This window comes from Alosa alosa, chromosome 14, assembly GCF_017589495.1.
Source record: "Alosa alosa isolate M-15738 ecotype Scorff River chromosome 14, AALO_Geno_1.1, whole genome shotgun sequence".
NCBI classification, from domain to species: domain Eukaryota; kingdom Metazoa; phylum Chordata; class Actinopteri; order Clupeiformes; family Clupeidae; genus Alosa; species Alosa alosa.
In genome coordinates, this window is record NC_063202.1 from 3673053 (window position 1) to 3701002 (window position 27950).

Here is a 27950-nt window from a genome sequence, read left to right on the forward strand (position 1 = left end):
TTGGGATGCGTCAGTGTTTTTATTGAAGGAAAAAAATCTGCTACAAATACATCAGTAAAGTATCTTATTAAACCTCAAACAGCGTTACAACTTCAAAAATCCACATTATTGTTCATATCAGAATCATTTCAGCATCAGTCCTCATTGCTATTACTGTTATTACTATTATTACTTATTGATGCATAATCACATGGAGCTCAACACACACACATACACACACGCATACACACACAGGTCCGCATCAGCCACAGGGGTTGTCAGAAACAGGCAACTTGCTGTATCATTGCCGGTGAAACTCAACAGAAAAGGGCCCCATAAACTTTTTACCAAAAGACATCATCATCATCAGCATCATCATCCTCACCCCCACACAGCCTTCAGCCATGGCACAGAGAACTGGTGAGGAAGGTCAGGCTGCTTTGTTTGACAGCAATGGCCGGGACCTCACAGACCTAACGCCGGACTGCCGTGAATGACATCATGTCTTTGAGTTTAACAAACCCAGGGCTGTCTTTTCAGGCTAAAGTATCCCAAATGTACTCTGGTGCCATGCAGGTGTATCCCTATCTAAAATAGAAATTATGATGCCTTTTCCAGAAAATTCCATTTCAAACTCCAATATTGTATTTGTCTTGGAGTTCAGCATGCTCATAAAATGAATAACATACCAATGGTTTGCAGTGAACAATATTCATGATTGTTAGAACACAATAAGAGCAAAAAATAAAAAATAAATGCACACATTGGGACATTTTTCCAAAAAAACATATTGTAAAAGCATGAATTACAATATAAAAAGTTTTCATTTTATGCTACCGCGGTGCACATGAATATCACTTAAAATATAAGAGGAATACAACATTACTCAGATAAAATGGATGATTTTTTCAATGAAATGGGAAAATTATAACTTTTTAATGTGGGAAAAATCAAAACCTGACCTCATCATTTTAAGCCATTGTGAAGTTGGGACACCATGTAACATTTAAATACTGTTTATCGATATCAATTTAATGCTTAAACGGTTCAGTTCCCCCATCTGACTTGAGACTTGAATAAATGTCACAATACTGATCACCACTTTTCCCTCAACAATAAAAACATGTACATGTTAAGACACCTCTATATTCAACATTATATTTCCTCTTAATTCTTTTTTAATTACCATTCCAAAATACTCAATTTCTTTCAGATTGCCTAAGGAAAACAACCATATGCAGATACAACGTATCTTGCAATGACCCAAAACATTTGTCTGATGTCTCACAAAGATTTCACCTTCAATCTACATGAAAACAAAATCACTGGAGAAACACGTTCAAATCCATTGTCATACATACACACACATTCCCTCTCTCTGCTTGAGTGAACACAAGGAAACAAATGTCCTACTAGTCCTTTTTGAGATGATGATCATGAAACATCTCCACTGCTATCGCCAACCAGTGGAAGATAGTAGACCATCCCTGGAAACCCACATCACTGAAAAGTGTTTCTATTTGTCTGTTTTCAAACTAAATGTTTAGAAAACATTTGGAACTACATTTTTTTTAAACAAATTCTGTTATTATTATTCCCTCTGAAAAAAAAGAGGTACCCAAAACTGTCACTGGACAACATCCTTTAAGCTTTAAGACCATAATGAAATTTGTGGCTAGGATGGTGTCCAGCTCCAGACTGTGGAGGTGGCCAGATCAGGGTGGACGCACCTTCCTAGGACCACGATCACATAAGTGATCAAAGTAGATACCAATTGTACGTCGTTTCAGTCGCACATGACGAGACTCAACAAAAACAGCTTATATATAGTATATGTGTATATATCATATGCATGTAAGCAAACAGGTACAGCCCTTTCAAAAGGTCCCCAAATCATTCACAACATAAGAGGCATACAGTAAGTCATAAAAGCAAACCGATATTCCAACCACTTTCTCTACCTCTCATACACACAGACATGGACACAGACACAGACACAGACAGACACAGACACACTTTCATTACTGTGCTTTCCAGAAATTTCACAAACAGCTCACAATGCTTTAAAGTGACAGGTTCAGAAGTGGTTAAAGGATGTGGACAGGTGAAGGTGAGAGGCCTTAGAGACTGCCGCAGAGTACATTCATCCCTCTTTTAACAGCAATGACTACAACTGACACACACCTGATAACTAACACACACATCCTGTTGCCAAAAGTCCTGCTTTCAAACGCACACATATGTTGATCAAACTTAAGATCCTGTGCAGTGAAGTAAGACGTCTCATATCTGCCAAGTAACAGGGAAAGTTTTAATCTCAACAACCTGTTGAAGTCAAGACGGCATACATTATCAAAGATATTCAGAGAACATGTCTGTTTCTTGAGTCACAAAACACTGAAACCCCCTTTCTCGACTCTTACATCTCAAGCCACTTACCAAAATACAACACCCAGGTTTATTTTGCCAATACCACATGTTACATCATCCATCAGACATCTAAACTGTAGACTTAAGCAGCAAAAAGATCAATATACAAATGCTTATGTTCACTTATATACAACCACCAAGCGCTTAATTCAAAAGACCCTTTCACTTCCTTTGCAGAGCTCAATGAGGACACTGTGCATGCGATTGACTTACAGAACTGAGTCTGGCCACTACACATGCAGGCTCTTGATTAAGAAAGTAGGACAAAGTAAATGAACACAAACATCAAACAGCGCATGACACTGAGCTCAAAGCAGCCTTGCAGCACCTGCAGACTAATATCTGGACCAACGCTGACCTCTTGTGGCGCAATGTGGCCATGCACACTCCAACAGTGCCACTACCTGTCTTACACCCTGTGTGGCAGTCAGACTTCCCTTCAAAGGGTACATAAAAAGGTGAAACCAACACATCCCCAAGTGGTTAAAGACATGATTTTTACGCTCTTGTTATTAGTGCACCATTTTTTAAACTGAAATGTTTTCCAAAAATATATACTTTTTTATCTTTATCTGATGCTTTGTAAAAAATATTATTGTAGCAAGTTAACCAGGTAACAGCAGAAGTGAAGATTCAATGCAAGTACTAGAATTCTGTTAGTAAACTAGAAAATAAGAATGATACTAGACACTTGGTTCATGTAGTAAAAACAGTGACAAGTGCAAGTATTCACAAGGATGTGGATTAGAAAACTGTGGGTGACAGAGGAGGTGGGGACGATCCATTGGTTGCTTTTGGGATGCTGTATGATGTGATCACAGCTGGAGGTGATCATGTCGATCATCACGATCTGTGCTCTATTGGTTGTGCCTGGTGCCGTTAGCTTCCACACTCTCTGAACAGGGAAGCTGATCACTATCTACAGCATGCCGTGGCTTACGGCAGCAAAAGGGGAAAAAAAAGTCAAATCCTGACATGGTAGAACAGTCCGATGAAAATGAGTCTGTTGCCATGGTGTTAATTTGTTTCCAATGATCGTGAGCTGTAAATGTGGGCTTCAACACTCACAATGTCTTGTGATAAATGGCTGGGTGACATAAAACAACACAAAGAACAAAAAAAAAATAATCAAAATGCCAGCTCCTGATCCATCAACCGCACAACTTCAGACCAGCACTCTCTCGGCTTCTACTTCAGTTTCAACAGATATTGTGCCGCCTGTCTACATGAAATCTAGCGCAGAGAGAGAAAACAAGCAAAAAGGGGAACATGATGGAAGAAGAGGAGAACAGGGTTGGTTTTGCACACGCGTGGTTTTTGTTTTTTTCTCCATTAAAGTCAAGAACAGGAACTTCAGTCCTCATGCTATATTTGCAGCAATGGTTGTGACTCACCCTAATCTCACTTCATCATCACACACACACACACACACACAGCACACACACACACACACACACACACACACACACACGCACACACACTCTCACACACAGGGGTTGATATCCAGGAGCACCTCCCATTGTGAAGCTTGAGGGTGATGAGGTCTGGGTCTATACCTTGACACTTGTTCATGAAACTGCTGGGGTGGAGGGCAAGGAGGGGGGGGGGGGTCAGTGGCTGTACACTCACCACAAGGGGGCGCCAAAACACCCATAAGTTTCAGAGGGGGTTGCAGCATGACTGCATTGAGTATAACTCCATAAGTTGTGTAAGTCTCCACCCAATAAGTAAGACAGAGAAAGAGCGATAGAGCGATAGAGAGAGAGAGAGAGAAAGAGAGAGAGAGAGAGAGAAAGAGAGAGTGGCGGAGGAGGAAGAAGAAGAGAGGGATTTGTCCAGCGGTGCTGATGTGAAGAGGGGCGGCCATGTTGACAGGCCATGTTGACGTGGGGATGCCAGAGGCCCGCAGGGTCAGTTCTCTGCAAGCGAAAGGGCCAGGGCTGCCTGCAGTGCGGCCTCCTCGTCAATACTGTAGTCCTGTGAATGCACAAGAGGTCAGAGGTCAGACAGTCAGCTGTTACACCCTCCTCAACTTAACACTAGCTCTCCTCAACTTAACACTAGGCTCTCCTTAACTTAACACTATCTCTCCTCAACTTAATACTCTTTCAACTTAACACACACTCACCTCACTCTCCTCAGCTTAACACACACCTTCCTAAACTTAACACCCATTCTCCTCAACATAACACTCGGCCAGGGCTGCCTGCAGTGCGGCTTCCTCGTCAATACTGTAATCCTGTGGATGCACAAGAGGTCAGAGGTCAACCAGTCAGCTGTTACACCCTCCTCAACTCAACACTCACTCCCCTCAACTCAACACACGCCTTCCTCAACTCAACACTCGCTCCCCACAACTCAACACTCGCTCCCCACAACTCAACACACCTTTTCCTCAACTTAACACACTCTACGTTCCTTAACATACACTCGCTCCCCTCAACTCAACACACTCTACTTTCCTTAACATACACTCACTCCCCTCAACTCAACACTCGCTCCCCTCAACTCAACACACGCTTTCCTCAACTTAACACACTCTACTTTCCTTAACATACACTTTTCTCAACTTAACACATACTCTCCTCACTCTCCTCAACTTAACACACACTCTTCTAAATTGAACATTCTCCAAGTCTAAATCTGTATGGCAGAGTTCATATGACAACAGAAGTAAAAATCTTGAGTGATAGAATAATAAAGGAAGAGACTATATACACAATGTACTGTACTCTGTATTTGAAGCTAAAAATGAAATGTGGCTCTTAATTATTTATGTCTTGCTAAACTATTCAGAAGAGCCGGGTCCTGAGATGCGGAACAAAAGCTTCTCTGATGGCAGAGAGCAGAGGGTTAGCTAAAAAGGCTTTTGGAAATGAGGCATGAGCTGAAACCGATAGGAACTTAGAATGATGGCACAGCCTCCAGGAAGAAGGCAGCTCAGACTTGCAAATGCCCAAAGTCATCCATTTCACACTGTAGGGGCTGGAGAGAAACACTGACTGAGTGCCACACCAGTGCAACACATTCACTAGCTGAGACTACACAAGAAAAGTATTTTGAAGGGTCATTTTTCTTTCCAAATGGGAGAAGGTCTAAAAAGGTCGGACATTTTTTCACCTAGACACCCTGCCAGAACATATAGTTTTGTGAAAAATCACTCTCTTAAGAGAGCATGTTGTTCACTGTTGGGGGAAAAATATAATCTTCCTCCACTTAAATGACAATGTTTCTAAACCAGTAACATAAACAACAACAACAACAACTCACCACAAACGTGTCGTAGGAGAACTTGTGCCGGTGGAGGAGGTGCTGCAGGAAGTTGGAACTCTTGTAGCTGGGGTCACCCCATGGCATGGCGGAGCAGACGGGACACACCTGCAGCAGGAACAGGACCAATCAATCCCTCAGACTCCACACACACACACACACACACACACACACACACACACACACACACACACACACACACACACACACCTGCAGCAGGAACAGGACCAATCAATCCCTCAGACTCACACACACACACACACACACACACACACACACACACACACACACACACACACACACACACACACACACACACACACACACACACACACCTGCAGCAGGAACAGGACCAATCAATCCCTCAGACTCCCACACACACACACACACACACACACACACACACACCTGCAGCAGGAACAGGACCAATCAATCCCTCAGACTCCTCCACACACACACACACACACACACACACACACACCTGCAGCAGGAACAGGACCAATCAATCCCTCAGACTCCCACACACACACACACACACACACACACACACACACCTGCAGGAACAGGACCAATCAATCCCTCAGACTCCCACACACACACACACACACACACACACCTGCAGGAACAGGACCAATCAATCCCTCAGACTCACACACACACACACAAACACACCTGCAGCAGGAACAGGACCAATCAATCCCTCAGACTCCACACACACACACACACACACACACACACACACACACACACACACACACCTGCAGCAGGAACAGGACCAATCAATCCCTCAGACTCCACACACACACACACACACACACACACACACACACAAACACACCTGCAGCAGGAACAGGACCAATCAACACACACACACACACACACATACACACACACACACACACACACACACGTGCTACCTTTGATGGGTCAGTCTGTCGAATGCCTTCATTTTGCCTGATTTCTCTGATTAAAATACCCTCTAGACTGGCGAGTGTCGAGACAAGTCTCATAAACACCATGGAGGGAGGGAAAAACAGCATGTTCGCCTCACTTTGAAGAGCTAATTAATTCCTTTACATTCCCTGTGATCCACGTATTCTGCCTACATGCTGGCAGAGAACACACACACGCACACACACACGCACGCGCACACACGCACACACCACACACACACACACACACACACCTGCAGCAGGAACAGGGCCAATCAATCCCTCAGACTCCACACACACACACACACACACACACACACACACACACACACCTGCAGCAGGAACAGGACCAATCAATCCCTCAGACTCCACACACACACACACACCTGCAGCAAGAATAGGACCAATCAATCCCTCAGACGCACACGCACACGCACACGCACACACACACCTGCATGAGGAACAGGACCAATCAATCCCTCAGACTCCACATCCACATACAGCAGCACACACACACACACACACACACACACACACACCCTAGGAACTATTAAAGGAGAATTCCGGTGTGATATTGACCTAAAGTGTATTGAAACATGATACCGAGTGTGAACGTATGTCTCATAGCCCATCTCGGCTTGTCCCCCCAGGTATGATAAGGGATCAGATTCCAAAAGTAATTCAGTGGAAATGCATGGATTCCAGTTGCTGCTACTGGAAGAAACTGGAATCCATGTATTTCCACTGAATTATTTTTGGAATCTGATCCCTTATCATACCTGTTCATTCTTACTTTCGTTGTTGGAATTTATCATTGACTAAATTCAAGATGGCTGCAAAGCTAAACTTCTTGAAGATACTGTCTGTATAAATCGTCTTGTAAAGTAAACTACCAGTGCTTTTTCAAAGTTCTCAATGTCTTTTTTAAATGTCAGGGCCCTCGAAGTCTACCAATGAAGTGTGGAGATACATTGAGCCTCGTAAATGGGTGTAAAACAGTGATTTATTTGCATGGCTAGCCCGATGCGAAGCACCACTATTGAAAAAAGCTGTTGGTAGCATCAGCTAACTAGCGCCAGATTTTGGAGTGCAGGGGACAAGCCGAGATGGGCTATGAGACATACGTTCACACTCGGTATCATGTTTCAATACACTTTAGGTCAATATCACACCGGAATTCTCCTTTAAAGAACAGGAATGGAGGCTCTCCACTGGGTTATAAATTATTTTAATCTGATCCCTTAAGAATTCCAGAGAGAATGCTCTGATGATGACTGGGTCTTTGTAAAGCCCTTCAGGCACACAGCTTGGCAGAGAGACGTACATCCACGTGTGCCTTTGATGAGGCCTCTAGAGGTGGCAACAGGGATTTGCCTCATGGTGAGATGTCTGCACTGTATCAGTGGGGCCTTTAAAGAACTGTCTTTTCCCAACAGGCTAATGAGTGAATGCCCATTAAGACACAGGAGGACTGGATTTACTCGTCTGTAAGACGCCATGACTGTACGACATGATACTTTGGCATAAGTGTCATGCAATGCGATTACAACAGCTAGCAGCCCGTGCTGTGTCCTGTACCCTTTTGCATATCCTGTGGGTAAATCTGATGGTACATTAAACTGAACCTTGTGCCAACCCTTAATGACCCGCCACTCCGTCCGTGCCCATGCCAACGTGGCACGATCGTAGCTCAGTCTGTACACACTCCAGCAGACTTGGGCAGAGTGCCATCTAACACCTCTGCCAGCTTCCACTGACAATCCTGCCCTCTCTGACCCCCCCTCCCTCTCTCCCTCTCTCTGAGAGCACCCATTATAGACTTGGCAGGGCCTCACCACTTTGTTGGGGTCGTTCCGATGGTTCTCCATGCAGTGCTTCACCAGCTCCTGCTGGTCCAGGTTGCGAGCGCCACAATACGGGCATGCAAAGGTCGAGCGGTTTGGAATATTGCTGTGGGTGGAAGAGGGCAACAAAAGCATTAAGAGAGAAAAACACACACACACACACACACACACACACACACACACACACACACACACACACACACACACACACACACAATTTTGATTCATAATAGTGTATGGGCGGGAAAACACGCTTTGAGGTCTCAGACAGCCAGTAGGCTTTGGCACGCAAGGCGGCCAGAGTGTGTCATTAGTAGCTGCATCAGACAGGCTTATTCTCACGATGAGCCCGATGCAGACGGGCGATTAGCCAGTTGGAGCATATGTCCTGAGACAGGAGTCGCACCTGACGCCAGGCTGGTCAGGAGGACAACAGCGGCTTAGACCACAACAAGGGAAATGGGCCACAGGCACCTCAGCAAAGGAGAAAAAAAACGTGGGAAAAAGCAATGCCAACCAATGCTATCTGTGCCATTTGGTTAATGCCATTAAGGTGACTGAGCAAAACAAAAATGGGTTACACTTTACTTGACAGTGTCGACATAAGAGTGACATGACACTGTCATGAATGTGTCATAAACAAGTCATAAACGTTTATGACATAACGCTTCTGTTATTAAGTGACATTTGGTTTTTGTCATAACAAGTTAAGGTTAGGATTAGGGCTGTCAAAATAACTGATTAATTTCGATTCATTAATTTGAGAAAAAATAACTGATTAAAAAAATTAGTGCAGATTAATCGATTCATTATGACCTTTGACCCCCGAGCCGTTCTAGTCAGTAAAAATTAGACTGTAAAATGAAGGAGAGAGAAGAGCGTGCTGCCTGGATCATTGATTGGAACATTTACTTTTAAAGAATGGCCTGATGGTGTTGATAAAAAATAAAGTGTTGATAATAAAGTCCTCTGCAATGTCTGCAGCAAGGAATTTGCATATCACCGGAGTTCATCAACTCTATAGTCGCACATCAATGCAAAGAAATAAGTGTTGACATTGAGGGGAGTGTTAATTTATTTTCATTGTGTCCCCTAGGTTATATCTCTGGTCTGAAATGCCTTGTATGTGAAAAAAAAAAAACTTCTTCCCGAAGCCCTTTTGAATTTATTTCCTCAGCATATTAGGTCATATCATAGATTATTATGGCCATTATTTGAACAGTGAAAATAATAATAAAAGAGTTTTTGAACTTTAATGTCACTAATGCTGATTATTCAATGATTCATTTGAATTTAAATATTTAAAATACTTTCACAGCAAAAATTATATATGCGATTAATTTAGATTAATTAATCACAGAGTATGTAGTATGTATTTTTATTTTTTTTAATCGATTGACAGCCCTAGTTAGGATTAGGGTTAGGTTTAGGGTTAGGGTTAGGTTTCATGTGTCATGACAGTGTCATGTGTTCACAACAGTGTCATGTCACTCTTATGTCGATACTGTCAAGTAAAGTGTTACCCAAAAATGACAGTGGCAGAGGCAGAACAGATAAGACCAAACGGCCTCAGCTGAAGTGATTACACAAGAAGAAAACCCTCAGGGAACGAGATACTCATATCTCCTCGAATCCAGTTATGGCAACATCAATGCCTAGCATCAAATAAAAATCAAACTGTACCAATGTGTGGCATAAAGTGCTTGTTTACAGTTATTGGAATCAATGAAAAAATATGAGACCACCTCAAACAAGTAATAAACTTAATGTATGTGTGTGTGTGTGTGTGTGTGTGGTTTCATATGCTCCCCACTTGCTGCCCATCAACTGTCGTGAAATGGTGGGAAGGTGAGCAGATGGCAAACGGCTGTCTTCTAAAAGTCCTTGGAGAAGCACCAGGCCCTCTCCTCCCTCTACGGCAAACATCCTGCCAATGGAGAAGCACCAGAGAAGCACCAGGCCCTCTCCTCCCTCTACGGCAAACATCCTGCCAATGCCAGCATCAGTGAAGCACCAGGCCCTTTTCTCCCTCTACGGCAAACATCCTGCCAATGCCAGCATCAGTGAAGCACCAGGCCCTTTTCTCCCTCTACGGCAAACATCCTGCCAATGCCAGCATCAGTGAAGGGTGGTAAACATTCAACCATCTAATTGCCATACTTTGTAGTATAACGTGTATGTGTGTGTGTCTGTGTGTGCGTAGGTGTATACCTGTGTATTTGTGTATGTGTATGTGTATGTATGTGTGTATGTGCGTATGTGCGTACTTGTGATGTGTGAGAAGGGAGTGAGAGAGAGACAGACATGGAAAGAGTTTGTGTGTGTGTATGTGTGTGTGTGATGTGTGAGAGGGAGTGAGAGAGAGAGAGAGAGAGAGAGAGATGGAGTGTGTGTGTGTACCCTCTCTCTGATCGAAAGGAGCACCAACCACTGTTTACTTTTACTGTTTGTTCAGTGGCGAATGCCATCTGCAGAGCTATCTCCGCAAACATACTAACTAGCTCCCCTTAGAAGCCCAGCTCTTCCAGAGGGAGCCCCGAACAGTTTCCCTCCTAAATTATGCAGCTCTTCTCCCCCTCCCTGTACCCAGCGCTGAGAAATAGGACAGCTTTACACAGCTCCAGCATCAAACCACGCAAAGGCCTGGAATTGGCTGGACCCCTGCACTACCTTCAGCCTCTTGTTTTGGCCTATATCTGAAGTGTAGTAGCAGACTGCAGTGACAGGTTTGGGGATCGGCGCCATTTTGTTAATGGTAATGAATTGGCTGAATAAAATCAGAACCATCTGGTCAAACACTTGAGCAAGTCAGTCTGTTCCATTATTTCCAATACTTTCTAATAAATTACAAAAACTTTGAAAAACACCAAATAAATAACTTAACCAACAAATAAATAAATAAATAAAAGTGGTATTAATGCCGCATGTGGACGGGGAAATAGTCAGATGTTACCAAATGGCACAAATTCATCTTGCCGTAATTAAGCTTCCTCTTGAACTGTAGTCAAATGGCATCATTAACCGAGTTTATGACTGGAAGAACATAAGGAAGAAAATAACAAGCATCAAAGAAGAGTTGGGGGGGACCTCTTGAGTGACTAGAGAGACAGAGAGAGAGAGAGAGAGAGAGAGAGAGAGATGGCAAATGCAGAACTCTGAGCTCATTCTAGAATGTCCACTCTCCTTCACAAGCTGTCTGTGGACATCAAAGTGGTCTTCGCACCATGTGCTACCTTTGATGGGTCAGTCTGTCGAATGCCTTCATTTTGCCTGATTTCTCTGATTAAAATACCCTCTAGACTGGCGAGTGTCGAGACAAGTCTCATAAACACCACGGAGGGAGGGAAAAACAGCATGTTCGCCTCACTTTGAAGAGCTAATTAATTCCTTTACATTCCCTGTGATCCACGTATTCTGCCTACATGCTGGCAGAGAACACACACACACACACACGCACACGCACACACATGCACACACCGCGACGCACACGCGACACGCCTTGACACGCACGCCAAGCTGCGCTGCATAAACAAGCACACACACATACACACATACACATACACATACACACACACACACTTTGCTTTAGGTCATTTGGACTTCTATCATTTCTAGTTCCTTCATAGCTAGATTCTTGTTGTCCAAATTACAGTCTGGTGATTGAGGAGTCTGGTCAGTAACCTAAACATATCACCTGTCTGCAGGTGTACTGGAACGTCCCTGTGTGTGTGTGTGTGTATGTGTGTGTGTGAAGGGCTTGCATGTCTGGCAGTGTATGTGTGTGTGTTTGTGTGTGTGTGTTTGTGTGTGTGTGATTGTGTATGTGTTTGTGACCTTGTATGTGTGTATGTGTGTGAGAGAGAGAAAGAGAGAAACGAAGGAGCACAACCTGCCTATACATTTCAAAAGGAGCTCATTACACTCTGCCTCTTGTCCCAGAAAGAGATGGTGAACGCTGCAGAAAAAATAGAAAGAACAGAGGGTGGGTGACTCATCGGTGTCTACCCCTCCTCCCCCGGCCTATGGAGGATCTCTCTCTCCATCCACCTCACCCCCTCTGCCTTTACTCTGAGCAGAGAGAAAGAGAAAGAGGAAGAGAAAGAGGGAGAGAGAGAGAGAAAGAGAGATAGAGAGAGTGAGAGAGAGAAAAAGAGAGAGAGAAAGAGACAGAGAGTGGGAGAGAGAGAGAAAGAGTGAGACAGAGAGAGAAAGAGAGGGAGATAGAGAGAGAGTGATAGAGAGACAGAGAGTGACAGTGAGTGGGACAACAACAGCTCAGCTCCTTGCTGGTGACAGAAACGTCTCCACTTCCTTCCTCGTCTCATTGCGAGGACACGGTGTTCGCACTGACTTGTCAGGGAGTACGCCAGCTGTTTACTTAAGTGCACGTAGGGGCGCTGGAAGCTGGAGGTGTGACAGATTGCGGTCATGGATGATGACGACAATGGCGGCGATGGATGAGACCGAAAGCAAACGACAGAGAGAGGGTGTGTTGGCGTGGCGTGGCAGAGAGAGGGTGTGTTGGCGTGGCGTGGCAGAGAGAGGGTGTGTTGGCGTGGCGTGGCAGAGAGAGGGTGTGTTGGCGTGGCGTGGCAGAGAGGCTCACCTGGGTATTGGCTGCGTGGTGGGCACGACGGGCACAAACTTCGGGCAGTTTGCCATCTGCTCCTGAACCTTTGTGCAAGAGGAGATGTGTGAGCGCATCTTCACGAGGGTGACCTGGACACACAGACAGAGAAAAGGTTCCAAAAAGGAAAGTAAGTCCAGCAGCTGCACTTAAGCTGTACTTAAGTCCGGTAGCTGTACTGAAGCTGTACTTAAGCTGTACTTAAGTCCGGTAGCTGTACTTAAGCTGTACTTAAGTCCGGTAGCTGTACTTAAGCTGTACTTAAGCTGTACTTAAGTCCGGTAGCTGTACTGAAGCTGTACTTAAGCTGTACTTAAGTCCGGTAGCTGTACTGAAGCTGTACTTAAGCTGTACTTAAGTCCGGTAGCTGTACTTAAGCTGTACTTAAGTCCGGTAGCTGTACTGAAGAAGGCAAGCGAGAGATGATGTAACTTAGCCTGAGGCTAACTTTGGTACAATGTATCAAATAGCAACATTTATGTGTAAAACTGCACTTGGAAATAGAAATAAAATAAATAAAAAATGATGTACGAGCATCTTGCAGTGTAGTGATTTTTCATTGAATCTTTGCACTACTTTCAAACGACACAGAGGCCCACCCACTTTCTTGCTGCAACCCCGACAGGGTGCCTTGTAGGAGGAGAGCTGCTTCTCTGTGTTGGAGGACTTGTCCACTTTCTTTGGGTCGAAAGGCATGCGGCACAGGGGACATAGGGGGGACGTCACCTGGAGACATGGCTGAAGACAATCTCCGCAGAACCTGCATGCCAACACACACACACACACACACACACACACACACACACACACGTTTCACATTTCAGTCCTTAAAAAATACATGACATTACTATGTTTTGAGCGTTTTTATTCAGTTTTCATTTAGTTAGATCACATTTTCATGTATTTTTAGTCACAATATGAAACTCGCTCTCGTAAACAACACTCTTTGAAGAAGTTGTAGATATGAACACAGAAAGCCTTCAGAGAAAAATGGCAGTCAGTGTTTGCTACACAGCACTCGGTGCCCCCGACAACTGCTTCTGTATAGGGGCACATTATCATGCCGCATGCCACGAGGGTGGTGTGCCAGCCCAGCCCAGCCCACCCCACCCCCGGATGGCATGACTCAGCAGGGCACGAGGTGCTGGCCCACAATGCAGGGCAGCGTCAGCACACAAGGACCAGTGGCTGCAGGGTGACAGTCGTGTCACTCACTGATTGATGGAGCTGCAGTTTATAAGAGAATCATTCAGTCGCTTTTCTCTTCCCTCTCTCTCTCTCTCTCTCTCTCTGGCAGCATTATACTTTAACAGAGGAACGAGGGAGTCATAGCTGTCTGCTATAGAGCTCCATGGCAAAGCAGCTGAAAGCAGACAGAGCGGTCCATCAGTTCCACCAATGAAAACTGTGTGTGTGTGTGTGTGTGTGTGTGTTTGTAGAGAGAGAACACCATCATTCAAACTGAAGCCATTTTTACAGGAGGGTTCCACAAGGTCACTAGAGGAGGAGCATTGAGAGGAGTAGGTGTGTGACTAATTTACTTCCTGTGCCCTCACCCAACGAACACAAAAACCGTCTGCCAGGCACAAAACAAGACAGATATCCACCTCCTGCACACAAACACACCAGCTGTGAACAGGAGTCCTGGGCTACCTGAATGTGCCTACAGTTTTTTGTGGGTCGCACTATAGACAGAAGTCTAGCTTTGACAGTGTGCTGGCCTTGTTTCTGACATTAAGGTTAATGAGCACTGTGTGTTCATCTTCATCAGTGCACCTGCGCCTCACCCACTCAACCATGTTAATTAAAGAGATGAGAAGGCATCCATTCTGGGTTCATATGCAGGCATCCATAGACAAACTGGATGTCCCCTGTTTTGCCCGACATGCAAAACTGTTCCAAATAAGCTGCTGAGGTTTCACAGCTCCGTGGAGTTGTCTGCTGAGCTGGCAACAAACAAACTCATCTTATAGCCGCCTCTGTTACTTTCACTTATTACCCAGCCACTCTTTATTCCGGCCCTAAAGCATGCTGGGAGTTCTCACCTACTATTATTAATATGGGTTTCCTTTTAAGCGCTCACTCTCGCCAGGGCCCCCTGCCCCCCCAGGAGGCCAGCTTTAGACTCCCGTCTCTCTCATGCAGCCTGTAAACAGGAGCTGGGTGGAGAGGAGAGCTGGAGATGAAGCTGAGCCTCTACTCGCTCGCTGTTCATGTCCCCCCCGTCGGCCGCCCGGCTTCCAGCACTCCTCCTCCTCCTCGAAGTCGTTTTGCATGCTGCTGGCTTAACTTTCCCTAGAGATGTTGCTGTGTGTTTGTAGGGAAAATGAGCTAAGAGAAATGCAGGGCTGTTTACTTTGATTCCTGTACTTTTTTTTACAATCTCTCATCTTCAGTGGCAGAGGAGAGAAGATGGCTCTCCGTGGCTCCGTGCTATAAATGTGGACTACCCATCATATGTAAGGAATAAGAGCCACTAAAGGGCCTTGATAATTGGAAGTAATGGACAAGGCACAGGCAGAGGGCTTCAGAAGCTAAATTATTTCATATTTGTGGGTACAAATGACAGAGTGTATTTTCTTTTAGTGTGATAGAAATTCAATGGTAAGGAAGTATGAGGAAATAAAACTTCTATTTCCACTGTATGTGCAAATGTGAAAATAATCAAAAGGGGTTTTCAGAAGGTTAAGCCTATTAAAAATAACTTTTTACAAGAACATTATTCTGTCTACAGTTTTGTTAGTGTTCCAAAAAGCTACTTTTTTTCTCCATTGCTACCTTTTGTGAAGTGCAGCAGCCTACAAAAATAAACTCCCTGAGCACAGAGCATTTTGTACATTTTTGGAATTCAGCGATATAAAACCATGACTCTCTTTGTAAATAAAATTAAAATATTAGCCATTTGCGACTAATTTTTGTAGGGCCCAAACAATACCCTGGTTAAATCCTGCAATTTGCACTTGCTATTGCCAGAAAATGAGACTTGAAACTTTACATCTACAAAAAGGGTCAGCTATTCCTGTGCACTCCATGCATCTGGGATACGTCTGGGATCTTTGTTTTTTTTAGCATTTTAATGCATTTATTTACATTTTGCATTTGCAAGAATGTTTTAATACGCATCTTTACATAATCCACTGCAAGACAAATGTAATGCAGTGCCTGAGATGGAGAAACCAGATATATGAAACCCACAAAAATATGAGGCAATGGATTTTAATCTTGCTGTCATGAGTGAATCATCATTGACAGGCAATTGTGGTGCAACTATGAAAGACTAACAACTTTTCTAGTAAGATGCTGCAAATATCTTCTAAAGATGGTGCTGAATGATTGATTACAATGCCTAGTTATTTTAAAAGCAAACTGTGTAGCACCTCTTAGAGAATATTCAAAACTGCTATGATCAATGAAAATTATCATGCACAAATATAATATCTATTATATGCTTTCAACTTTATATGCTTTTATACAAATATAAATGACAATCTACAGTCAAAGCAGGTTGTGTTGTGGAAGTGCACCATAAACACAGCTGTCCTTCTCATGACTTGCTCAGTGTTTACATATTACAGACAACACAGCGCCTCAAAAATTATCATTTATAGTTCAATGAAAGCAATCAGTGGAAAAGATAAGGACAGAAACGTTCTCCTTCCCTCCAGCATCTCTAGGGAGCGCAAGCTTTTAGAAGATGTGATGTGATGTGGAGAGCTGGTGTGCACTCTGCATTGAGATGATGATGATGATGATGATGATGATGATGAGGATGAACTCTCTGGAGAAGCTGAGGATGTCCTAAAGGTGCCAACGACTGAGGCTGACTGCATATAAAAAACACAAATAAAAAACCTGTCCGGCACAGCACAGAGGACAACCATGAAAAGAGTCACTGGTGCCCCTTTCAAGTTGGCTAGGGTTTCATCTTTCACCACTGGCATTAAAGGTACACTATGCAAGATATTTCTCTTAATATAACCTCTACCAAGTCAATTTGATGATAAACAAACTTGTAATAGGGGAATCGTTCACTTAGCATAGCCATAGAGCATAGCCGTAGCAGGTCGCTAACGAGAGAACAGCAATGCAGTGTTTCCCTACAGTGTATTTAACAGCGGCGCAGCGCCGCCGCTGGATTTTCAGCGCCGCTGCAACATAATATCACGAGATTCACTTAACACACTGTAAAAGCACAACGGCCAACGTCATCTCAAATTGTTTTCTGAAAGTCTTGAGTAAGTTAAGTGCATCAAATCCGACTTAGCCTCTCATTATTCAGGACATATATGCGGCATGATGTGTCCGGTGATTACAAGCCCAAAGACAAGTCTACAGCCCATTTGGCTAGCCTACGTTCTGAACACGGTTACATTGTTTAGCTATCCGACTGATGGGGTCTTGCTCCGCCACAGTGTAGCCTATGGTGTCATCGTTCACTTGTAGGTTACACAATAAATAGCCTACTTATAGGCCTGGTGACAATAAAAAATGATATTAGTTATATTTCATCAATGGGCTGTTTGTATGCGCGGAACGCTTGTAGCCTATGCCATATGTTAAGCTTGAGCAATTCCTCTGATCCAAAGCCTGCTTTGACACATTGACACTAATGTGAAACATGCATCCTCCTCTCCTAGCCTACATCAAATAAAAGAAACCAATTCATGATAACCGAAATGAATTTAACATGGGGGAAAAAGTTTGTTGCGATTTAGCCTACTGTTGTGATGCGGTTCTTTCTGCTGATTGATTTATCGCCCGTGTCGTCAACTCTGAGAACTCTTGCTCCGGTTGACAATTTTATCCAGAGAGCTGATTTCCCAAAGATGAGCCTCCATCAACATTCAACGACAAATTATTAAAACGTAAGTAATGCAATAGAGTAAACCAATGTGCTACAAGGTGTATGGTCTTAACGTTAATTGTAGCCTAGACTTGTAACGCTAGCGTTAGGGCTACATGTAATGTTTGCATGGGAAAGCTAGGCTAACACAGTCTAGGCCTGTTTCTAGATAGTTAAAAGGAAATATGAGCATATGTTGGCATATAATGATAGCCTAAATTCTGTCCACTTAGCTATAATAGGCTATCACAAACAGACCTTTTCTACGCTTATGCATTAGACATAGGAGCCTACATTCTCTTATCAGAAAGACGGTTCTCATAACTTCAGCTCTCTTGACGGTGAGATCTAACGGTCGTGACTTCAATCAAGTAGCTTAGGTCCTTTCGAAGTTAATTGTGAGTGAGTTGTATGGTAACTGTGGGAGTGATGTAGAAGAAAAGTGAGTATTTACTTTTTATACGGGTTTGTTGTTTTGGGACTGAGAAATAGACTACAAGGAGAGCATCTGGCTACGCATTTGTCAGCATTAATGGCCCCCAACAATTCAATTCAATTCAATTACCAAAGAGCCTTAGAGATGTTCTTTGAAAAGCCCAGAAAAATTAAGTGCTCGTGAGATTGGGTGTGGCCTTGCCATTAAGACAAATTTAAATAAATTGTAAATAATCTTTTTTCTATTTGTGCCATTTCATTTTTCTTCTATCATTTTTAACCAATAATGTAAAAGAAAGCTGAAATGTCCACAAAAGAAACACTTAAGGTATGATATAAAAAAAAAAAAATGCTAAACAACCTCCCCCCCCCCAAATAATAGCAACTGGGCTGCTGGAAAAATTTCTAGGGGAAACACTGCAATGCATCTTCAAGAATTGCCGAAAAAGTAGTGACGTGAAACATAATCTTATATAGCTCTTTGGAGATAGGATTAACAACAGGTAAAAACTTTGTCTCCACAACAAAAGCGTTTTCATTGTATACAGGGCGAACAAGCCATGAGAAGTAGGCTATTTCCAATAGACCTCTGAAGTTCGCCTAAAAAAAAGCTACCATCTTTGGGTAGTGAAATTCACTTGAATCTTCATGTTGTATTATCCAATATTAGTTGTACAGATGTATAGTTTATCTTAGACACAACCATTGAACAAACAAAGTAAATGCAAAAATAGAGACTTTTTTGTAATTATTCCATATTTTGTGTAGTCAGTCTATATCAGAACACCTGACATACAATCTAAATAGTGCACAAGAAACCTCAAAGTGATACCTTTCATTTGAGACCAGGATTATGCTTCTACACCAAGAGGTTGCCACACAGTAAGCCTTTTATTGTCAGTGTGCATTTTGGGAACCCAAAAGTCCTATGGGGAGTTTCCATAGGGCATTTTACAAAATGCATGAGCATACCTTGGCAAATAATGCTCCAAAGCAGTCGGGTCATTCCACGTCAGTTCAACCAGGGCCCACGCACTTAGGTCTCAAAAAATTCTGAAATAAATTACCAGGTGTACCTATGTTACCCAGGAGACACACTGTAAAATGACTCTTATGTAAGATCAATACTTTCCAAGATACAGCCAGTTTTACAGGGGGAGGGGGGTGCCTTTTTGTCAAAGTTTACAAGCCCACAGCGCAAGAACTAAACCATGTAGGAGGCTCAAATTTTGCTCGGTGGTACATAAATAGGAATAGTATGTAGCAAAATCGTCACGTTTGGTCTGGATAATCCTGCATGGCCATAGCTGTCCCTCAAAGTTGATACAAATTTTATTGGAGTTTTGGCTGGGCTCTGTTTTAAGCCTTCAGAAGACATATTTGTACTCAACATAGGCTCTTGATTTATTTTCCTTACTGAGATAAGTAGAAACACTCTCACAAAAAACAATGAACAGAAAATAAATTCCTTCAGGGTCTGAACAGCAGACTTTACAAGTCTAAAAAAATCATTTTGGTTCTCATTTTCAGAGCACCCAAACACCTTGTGGGAATATACAAAGATTTTTTTAATATTTGTTCTTTATTCTCCATTGATATACAATGCCGAAATACTCAAAATGGGCCGTATGCAGAAGAATTTAAGACCGCAAATTATGATTTTTGCTACCCCAGAGCTAACTTGCAATGCAACTTGCCATAGGCTCTATAAAGCTCTATAAAGATTGCAGGTGATTTGTTTCCTTTGCGGCAGAGTTGATTCTCCCACAGTGTACAAAGAAAGGAAAGAAAAAAGGAGATGTGGTCTTATCAACATATCTGAGAAGCACCTCAAAGATGATCTGCTCTTTTCTGTCAGCGTGAGCCTCCACTAACCCCCCCCAATGCCCCCCACCCCCAAAACACCATCTGTCCCACCATCCCTGCTTTCAGAGTTCCTCAGGCGGGGGGAGTCTACTGCTGTGAACCTCACCACTACCACCACAACCATATCAAAGAGCTTGCAGACAGTAGAGGCAGACAACAGTGCGTCGGAGAATGTCATCTAAACGAAGGTCGCAGCGGTTATCTACGGAGTTGTTGGCTCTCAAACAGTTGCTGACCAAGCCAGAGAAGGCTGACTCAACTTCTTGTTCGTCTTGCACTCTGGTCTGTTGCAGATGACCTTGTTTTGAAACATTTCCTCTGAGTTCCGAGGGTGAGAAGACATTGCAAAAGCTATCAAGCGCACATCCCCTCCCACAAGTGTGAGAACAAGACAAACACAGACAAGTCAGTGCACTGAAAAGGTCAAGAAAAACAGTCCAATTCATTCCAGCATCTTGTAAAATTAGACTGAATTCCCACGCTGTATTTTGATACCAAAACACAGTATAGTACTAGTGTAATCAAACTCCAGTCTCAGTTGACTGAGATTGAAATATAAAAAAGAACCCCCCTAGGATTTGAAAGGACAAACAGCTCAGTTTGAGTAATCAAGGCCAGTGACTTAGAGGAGAGATCCAAGACCTTATTTCATTCACTCATGTTAAAAATGAAAAAGACATAAACTAGTGTTGAACTGGTTTGTGTGTGCTACATGAAAACAAATGGTTTGTAACATCATGAGCTGCATTGAACAGAGCCTAGCACAGCAAGTCTTTTAGCATGGGCTAAGTTAAAAATGTTGGGCTGTACGTTTGGAAAGCATTGCAGGCCAACATCCTGCCCCAGTCACAGAGCGTTGGTCTCTTGCCTCTGAGTCTGTCGCTCCATCCACTCTCCCTCCCTTCCTTCCTGCTTGCGTCCCAAACGAATGCGTCTCAACGCTGTCATGCATTTTGCCCTGGTCCTGGAAAGGAGAACGGTGCCGTCACAACAGGAAAGCAAGGCCTGAGAGGCCCTTAAAAGGACTTGCCTTCCCACACATCGATCAAATATTTGTGAGGAAACAGCCAATTTGTGCATCTCTGACTTATACTGCAGTCAGTTCAACCAGGATCCCCACACAAATCAACTGTCCAGCACTTTCCAGGTCTGCTGTGGTCTTGCAGGAGAAACCCATTCAAACAGCCCAAAACAGTTACGCAGACACAAATCTGTACCTGCCTGCTGTGCCACCGGGGGGACACAAATTAATGTGACTATAATTAATGACCACCTCAGGTTTTCATTTTTAATGCATGAATGGATATTTGTCTGAAGACCTTGCCAGCAATCCTGTGCCTCTTCGAGCTGCATCAAAGGCCTTGGCAGCTGAGCTCCACGCCAGCTCTTTCACCAGCAAGAGCGTTTAGCAAGCGCCAAATTAAGAGAGTGCTTGAAGACCTGTTGGTCCAGCTATTCAGGAAATTCTCCAGCACTCTGAAGGGATTCTCTTTTTTCACCTCACAAAGAGGAGCAGAGACATTAAATATTGATTGGGTCTCTCTCTCTTTCTCTCTCTCTCTGTAATGGAAACGGACAGAGAAGGCCAGTCCACCATCGGTCCTCCCCTGATACCGTGCCTTACTGTGAAGCGCTGCTGGACTGTGGCCCATCCACAAACATTTCATTGTGTATTTTGTTGCACTCTCACCTCTCGGTTCCTTCTCTTGCAGGCTTTGTTCCATCTCTGCTCAGTCTCAAAACTGTCTCTCTCCAACTCTTTCTCAAGGGTTTTGTCTTGATCCTCTGCCTCCTTTACCCCCACCCCCTCGCTTACTGCAATGGTATTCACAGTTTGTAATTTGTTACAACACTGAATAACTGAATGGGCAGATTACATGGAACTATAGAGGCCAAATTCCACTTGAATTCTTTTGGTGACACCACTAGAGCACTGAAGTCCTTCTTCTGTCAGTTGCACTGTTCCAGAAGACTGCTTACCCCAGTGATGTAATGGAAAAATCCATTAAATTAGTCTGTTGTTCTTTAAAAACGAGGAGGCTCTCAGAGATTACTTAGAATAGCATACAGTTGCCTGCTGCTGTTTTGGTACAGACAAAAATAGAACCGAGGGCATCTGAGGACTTCCTGGTCCATTATTTCATGCCTGAATGCTAACGTGCTCCCTAATGTGGAAAGTGATGTGCTAGGACTGGTGCATTCAGAAGATGCATTCACAGTCTCATGCAACAATTACAGACTAGGAAGTGACATGCTTTCTGTGAAAATTGAGGTAGAGTAAATTTAACCTAGAAGAGCAACTGAATAGTCACTAGGGAGCACACATGCAAAAATGAACCCCTTTATGCTACAGCTGCACAGCACATGGACACGTAGCACTTCAGGAAAACACGTGAGCAGAGAGCAGCTTGAGCAGTCCAGATTCTACCGAGGAGAGCTGGAGAGAGCACAGTCCAGACCGGGCGACTTCAGCTGCACTCACAAGACCAGACGGAACCGCCCAGGTTGTTGTCTAGCCTCGTTGTTTATAATTATTTAATGCAAGTCAGAGCTAATAACCACTGCTGCCAAATGAAGATGAAACGCTAGCACAGCCAAAACAGTGAGCATGACTTGAAAGATTTCATGTGTTTAAACCATGACAGTGATTTGATATATTTACACCAAAAATGGACCAGTTGGAAGAATTGTAATGTAGCAAGACAAACGGACATCATTAGCCCAAATATGTTTAGGATATTTTAAAACCATTACAGTTAACCATTACAAATCATGTGTATTATTCCATACAGACTTGGTATAGCATGGTGCAGAGTGGAGTCTGATTGCACATGAAGCTATTCCTCTTCATTACTTTGCTGGCAATGGCAGCCACAAATGATAGGCTGACAGAATCCATCTTTTTATACGTCTCATATTAGTGCAAATCAGTGTGGCATGGGGCAATTCTAGAGCATGTTTTTTTCCACTTGCAGCTCGGATTTCCGTTCCATCCACTCAATTCCGCTCCCATGCTCTAATGCAGGGCCCATTTCAGGATGACGCAAACTGCCTATACATGCACACGCATGGGTACAGTACCTGCACATGTCCCTGCACAGCACGAGCAGAGAGAGAGAGAGAGAGAGAGAGTGTGTGAGAGAGAGTCCCTGTAGTCAGGAGAGTAGAAGGGCTCACACACACCAGCTCGAACAGAGATGCAGAACACTGTGTTACCTTGAGGGCCTCCGTGATGTCAGTGAGGCGCTCCACCATTAAACCAGAGGCAGAGGAGACAGGGGAGATTTTACTGTTCTTGGTACAGGCCTACCAACCTCACTTTCTCCACCATGCTCACAGTGGACCTGCACCTCAAAGCATGATGCAGACTGGTCGTGGTCACCTGGCTCACAGGACAGATGTCCGCTGGAGGGTTTTAAATAATTGCTCAGGACCTTGGTATAAAACACCAATGAGACAGATGACTTCGCTATTGAAATTAAACTGCTTTCCAGCTCATACACTAGCAACTGGGAATTTGGAGCTGAATTAAGTGTAATGCTGCTGTCCATCAAATGCATTGATTTTCTTTTTTTAATTTTCCAGAACTGGGAGGTAAAAATAAAACTAAAACCTAACCTACCTAAAACATGTCATAGACTCCAAATCTCTCAATTAGCACATAGTCGATGTGATTAAATGCACTCTGCTAAAACTATTAATGCGCAATAGCCTTGAGTAAATGAGCAAATTCCCCTCAGTGCAATAGCCTCGGCCTCTGCTGTGTTGGATGAAACCAGATGGTGGCTTGAGAGTTGGGCAGGATTAGGATTAGTGCATGTCTGTGAGAGGTAACAGGAGCAGGTTGCCCTAAAACCACGGACGAGTAGGCCTGACTACAATACGTCTAGATGAGGAGGATAGGAATGGGTTTGGGGGGATTCCCCCTTTGGAAGCTCCCTGTGAGCTCAGAATTTACAGTAGGTCAAAGGTTACCAAAAAACAATTTGAGTATTTAGCCCTGATCCAAAATAGCAAGTATTCATATCCATACTGCCATTGTGGAATAAGGCAATGCAACAGTCACTGCTCCTGCATGGCGGAGCCATTTACATCATGATCCTCAGAGATAAAAGCATCACAGCATGCAAGCTTTTTGAAATCACACCTAATCCCCTCTACTGCTTGGTGGCTTTGCATGGAGACTCCAATAAAATCAACAGCAATGAAACAGACGTGGCACAAGTACTGCGGGGATTCACATTGCATGTGCTGCTGATTGTGATTACATCTTTTCAGTTTCCCGGGCAAATAAAAACAAAAAGAGAAGCAACACAGAAGCCAGCCCCTCACATCCCTATAGCCAGAGCCTTCCATATAACCTTTGACGTTGGTGGGGTCGACAGCAGAGACCATTAGCTGGGATGCTGCAACAAAGCTTCACTTCCTTCCCCACTGGTCATTTCTATAAATATCTGGCATACACACACATGTCCTTAAGTGACATCTGGGAGAGAGAATGGACTTGGGTGAGCTTGCTGGCTGCAGGATAATTTCTATACATGGCAGGCTGAACTCCATCCACCATGGGTGAGCAGTGAGCATGACATAATAATCTTGCTGGAGAGTGCATTCCTGATGTGCACGTGATGTTAAAAGCAAGTCGGCCGGCGTTAAGACTGGGCTTCCTTAGCCCCAGTGCGCATGTGCTGTGAGCTGGGGGAGGACTGGCTACGTGCTGTGGAAAGCAAACAAGCCAAAATATGGAAACAGAGAAGCCGTGCTGTGAGTCCCATCACAGGTTTACAAAAACACACACACACACATAAACACGCCCTTCCCTTTTCCTACCTCGATAGCTAGTTCACATGAAAAACACATGCTAAAATAATCTTCCAAAATAATATAAAAAGACTAGTAAGACTAGAAGTAAATGCACACACAAAATTAACTCGGGTTGTGAACATGGCTTTAGTAGATACCAAGTATGTGTTTAAAATATGACAAAAATAATTATTGTTATCACACCAACTATGGGATGTGTTCTGGGTGACAACAACACACAACTCAAGAGGTGGTGTAGTTTCTGTTTTGCCCCACCAGTTTCAGTCGTGTTTAATAAGATGAATGGATGAAGCATATTCTTTTGTGTACATCAAAGGCTGAGGCAGAGGCATCATTATTAAAGAGGAATAATTCCTTCATAATAGGTCATGTAACATCAAAGGCACTGTAGGGAAAGCTTTGTCTCTTTACAAAACGCTCCTGTACTCGAGAGGGAGGATATCAATACTGAACACATGGCTCATACTCTTACCAATTAATGAAAGTAGATTATTTTCAAAACAAACACACTATCAAAATGTCACAAGTCATTTCTTCTGATCTCTATTTCCTTGGCCTGATGGATTTTTGGTTACTTTGGTTACGAGGCAGCTCTGACAATAAGTAACAGCTATGTTGGCATTTTGTTGGTGTTGGTTTTAATTGGTAATGGGTTAGAGGAGTTAATGGTATTTTATTCCCATATAGGCTAGGGCTGCGGAATGTGGGGAAAATAGCTCATTCTGACAGCTATTGCAATTACAATTTGATTTGTGATATAATTGTGAAAGTCAAACTTCAGATCAATATTCCAAATTTCACTTTCACTTCTAATTGGTGAGCATGCCAAGTGCATGAGAAGCACAGCACTCCTATTCAGTGAGCTTCACTGTCAAACAGGGAGGATGATATGAATATAAAAATCATAGATCATATGACACAATTAATTGCAGCCTCTGCAATTAGCTATTGCATTAGTTCAATTTGCGATTTTATACAGCCATAGAGGTATACAAGTGTAAGATTGGTGCTCAGACAGAAAATCATGACCAAAAGGGGACTCTTGGGTAAGCACCAACATAGTAGTCTACCAGCCAGTCTCAGACTCCACAAAGCCTTTTCATTGCCCATGAAAATAGAGGTCAATGGAGCAGAGAGGATTGTGGGCATAATACACAAAGACATCCAATCGGCACCTAGTTTCCATCTCACAAAATGTTTTTTATTTTTTTCTCACAGAAAATGCAAATTTGACTTTATCGCTACCCTGGAGTTCACCCCTTTTCTGATGTCTGTTGATAATGAATAACAACTTGGTTGAGGTCAACAAATAAGGCTGATTACAAGAAGATTACCCTCATGTCAGTGGCAAAAATCGATTCGGTCCAATAATACAGAGGTGAAAGAATCATGAATAATTAAGATCCTTGCGTGAAGCGTTTTGCTGCCGTAGCCTACTCAGTAAAAACACGACAATTTCATGTCACCAGGCACCCTTCTGCCTTCGCCTCTGTCCAGCCCACGTAGCATACGGTTGCTTGAACTTGACAGACCACCCTGTCTCCGGCACTAAGAGTGTTTCACAAGAACAAAACAAAGCGGCGCAGCGCTCGCTGTCACTGTTTCCCTTTGTCTTGGGAGCCGTGTTTGACAACCGACTGTCCAATGTTTTGTCACAGTTCCTCTTTAACGCCGCCACCACTCCGTAGGCTACGCTGCCTTTGTAGAACACCAGTTTGCACATCTAGCTCGCTTTGTTCTCGTTCGCCACCGAGCCTACATTCTGCATACACTCTGCTTTTGACTCACTCTTTAAGAATATATATCATTTTGCAAGGAAAAAATAATCATTCAAATATGCATCTCTTGAATAGGCTATCATTTTCAACACAGCCTAGCCTAACATTTGTAGTGTAAAATTGTTACAAATAAATGTGTGGATAAAACCTACATTAGCTCTAGCTGGGGCAGCAAGCCCTGATATACAACTTGACAAAACAATAGCTTGAATGAATGTAGGCTCTCTGTGTTGACCACATATATGCTGTCAAATACTGAATGTTCCATCATACCTTCGTTTGTTTCTCTGTAGCCTACCATAAAGGATGTGCAGTGATAGCCTACATAGTATGGTAGCCTATAGCCTACTCTTCAGGGTCACGAGATACATGCTACAGATGTTATTATACTGTAGGACATTACAGACTACAGTCAATAGGCTAGGCTCTCTTGACAAGCCACAACACTACGGATATATTAAAGACAACAAAAATGTTATGTGGGCAGTAATGTAGACTAGTTCGCAACACGGCAGCACATCAAGTGTGACAATTACATAAAATATTTGATAACATTAGAATTACTTTGTTTAAAAACAACAAAGAAACTGGCCTTCCGCTAATGTTACCCCAAGGATGCAAACAATAACTGTCAGGAAGCTGCTAACAGTACTCACGTGTGTGCGCAGCTCGCAATGCTGACAGGTTTATGATAGACCTCCAAGCAAATTGGACAAGAGAATTGGCTCTCAACGCTTTCCCCAGGTGCGGCTGCAGCTGCCCCGTTCTGTTGCTGATGCTGATGGTGATGCTGTCTAAGCTGGGCAGCCGACACAAAACTGCGGAACATCGCCATCATGAAAGCGGATCTCTGTTGGCACTTCGCTCTCGATTACGGCTACACTTGAGTGTAGAAACTGCGATGCATCGACTGAACTCTCAACCAATAATATAAATCCGTATGTTGAACCAAGTGTTCGAGTGAAAAAAGGTTTTGTCACACGTCGGAAACTGCTGCATCTGTTCTATCAGGCAAGCTGTAGCGCTCAGTGGAGAGGACACGCCGAAACGCGAAAGAAGTAAACATTACAAGACAGCTTTAACAAAACCGTTTCAATTAGCTTCGGCCGTCAGATTCTGTGG

General features: G+C 43.4%; 1 protein-coding gene and 1 long non-coding RNA gene across 3 annotated transcripts; both read right to left on the minus strand.

Annotated features, from left to right (window-relative positions):
* On the minus strand, positions 1–27923 carry LOC125307218 (E3 ubiquitin-protein ligase RNF166). 2 transcript variants are annotated; one of them, XM_048263073.1, is made up of 7 exons: positions 27485–27923; positions 13686–13842; positions 13062–13174; positions 8447–8561; positions 5680–5787; positions 4538–4648; positions 1–4386 (listed from the first exon to the last, which is right to left on the minus strand). In XM_048263073.1, exons 1-6 carry the CDS (start codon positions 27664–27666, stop codon positions 4574–4576), a joined length of 750 nt encoding a protein of 249 aa, XP_048119030.1. In that variant the 5' UTR covers positions 27667–27923; the 3' UTR covers positions 1–4386; positions 4538–4573. The 2 variants fall into 2 exon arrangements, with proteins under 2 accessions (XP_048119030.1, XP_048119031.1); XM_048263074.1 differs by lacking the exon at positions 4538–4648.
* Positions 16283–17836, minus strand: LOC125307219. The gene is made up of 2 exons (XR_007195669.1): positions 17803–17836; positions 16283–16906 (listed from the first exon to the last, which is right to left on the minus strand). It is a non-coding gene; the product is annotated as an uncharacterized LOC125307219 (long non-coding RNA).
* Positions 27924–27950: the final 27 nt, after the last annotated feature.

Bases quoted from the DNA above. Each gene is read 5' to 3' on its own strand.
- LOC125307218 (XM_048263073.1), bottom strand. From the start codon at position 27,666: ATGATGGCGATGTTCCGCAGTTTTGTGTCGGCTGCCCAGCTTAGACAG. The intron at 13,175-13,685 runs GTGGGTGGGCCT...CTGTGTGTCCAG, and splicing joins GTCGGGGTTGCAGCAAGAAA to GTCACCCTCGTGAAGATGCG. The intron at 4,649-5,679 runs GTGAGTTGTTGT...GTGCATCCACAG, and splicing joins TCTCCTACGACACGTTTGTG to GATTACAGTATTGACGAGGA.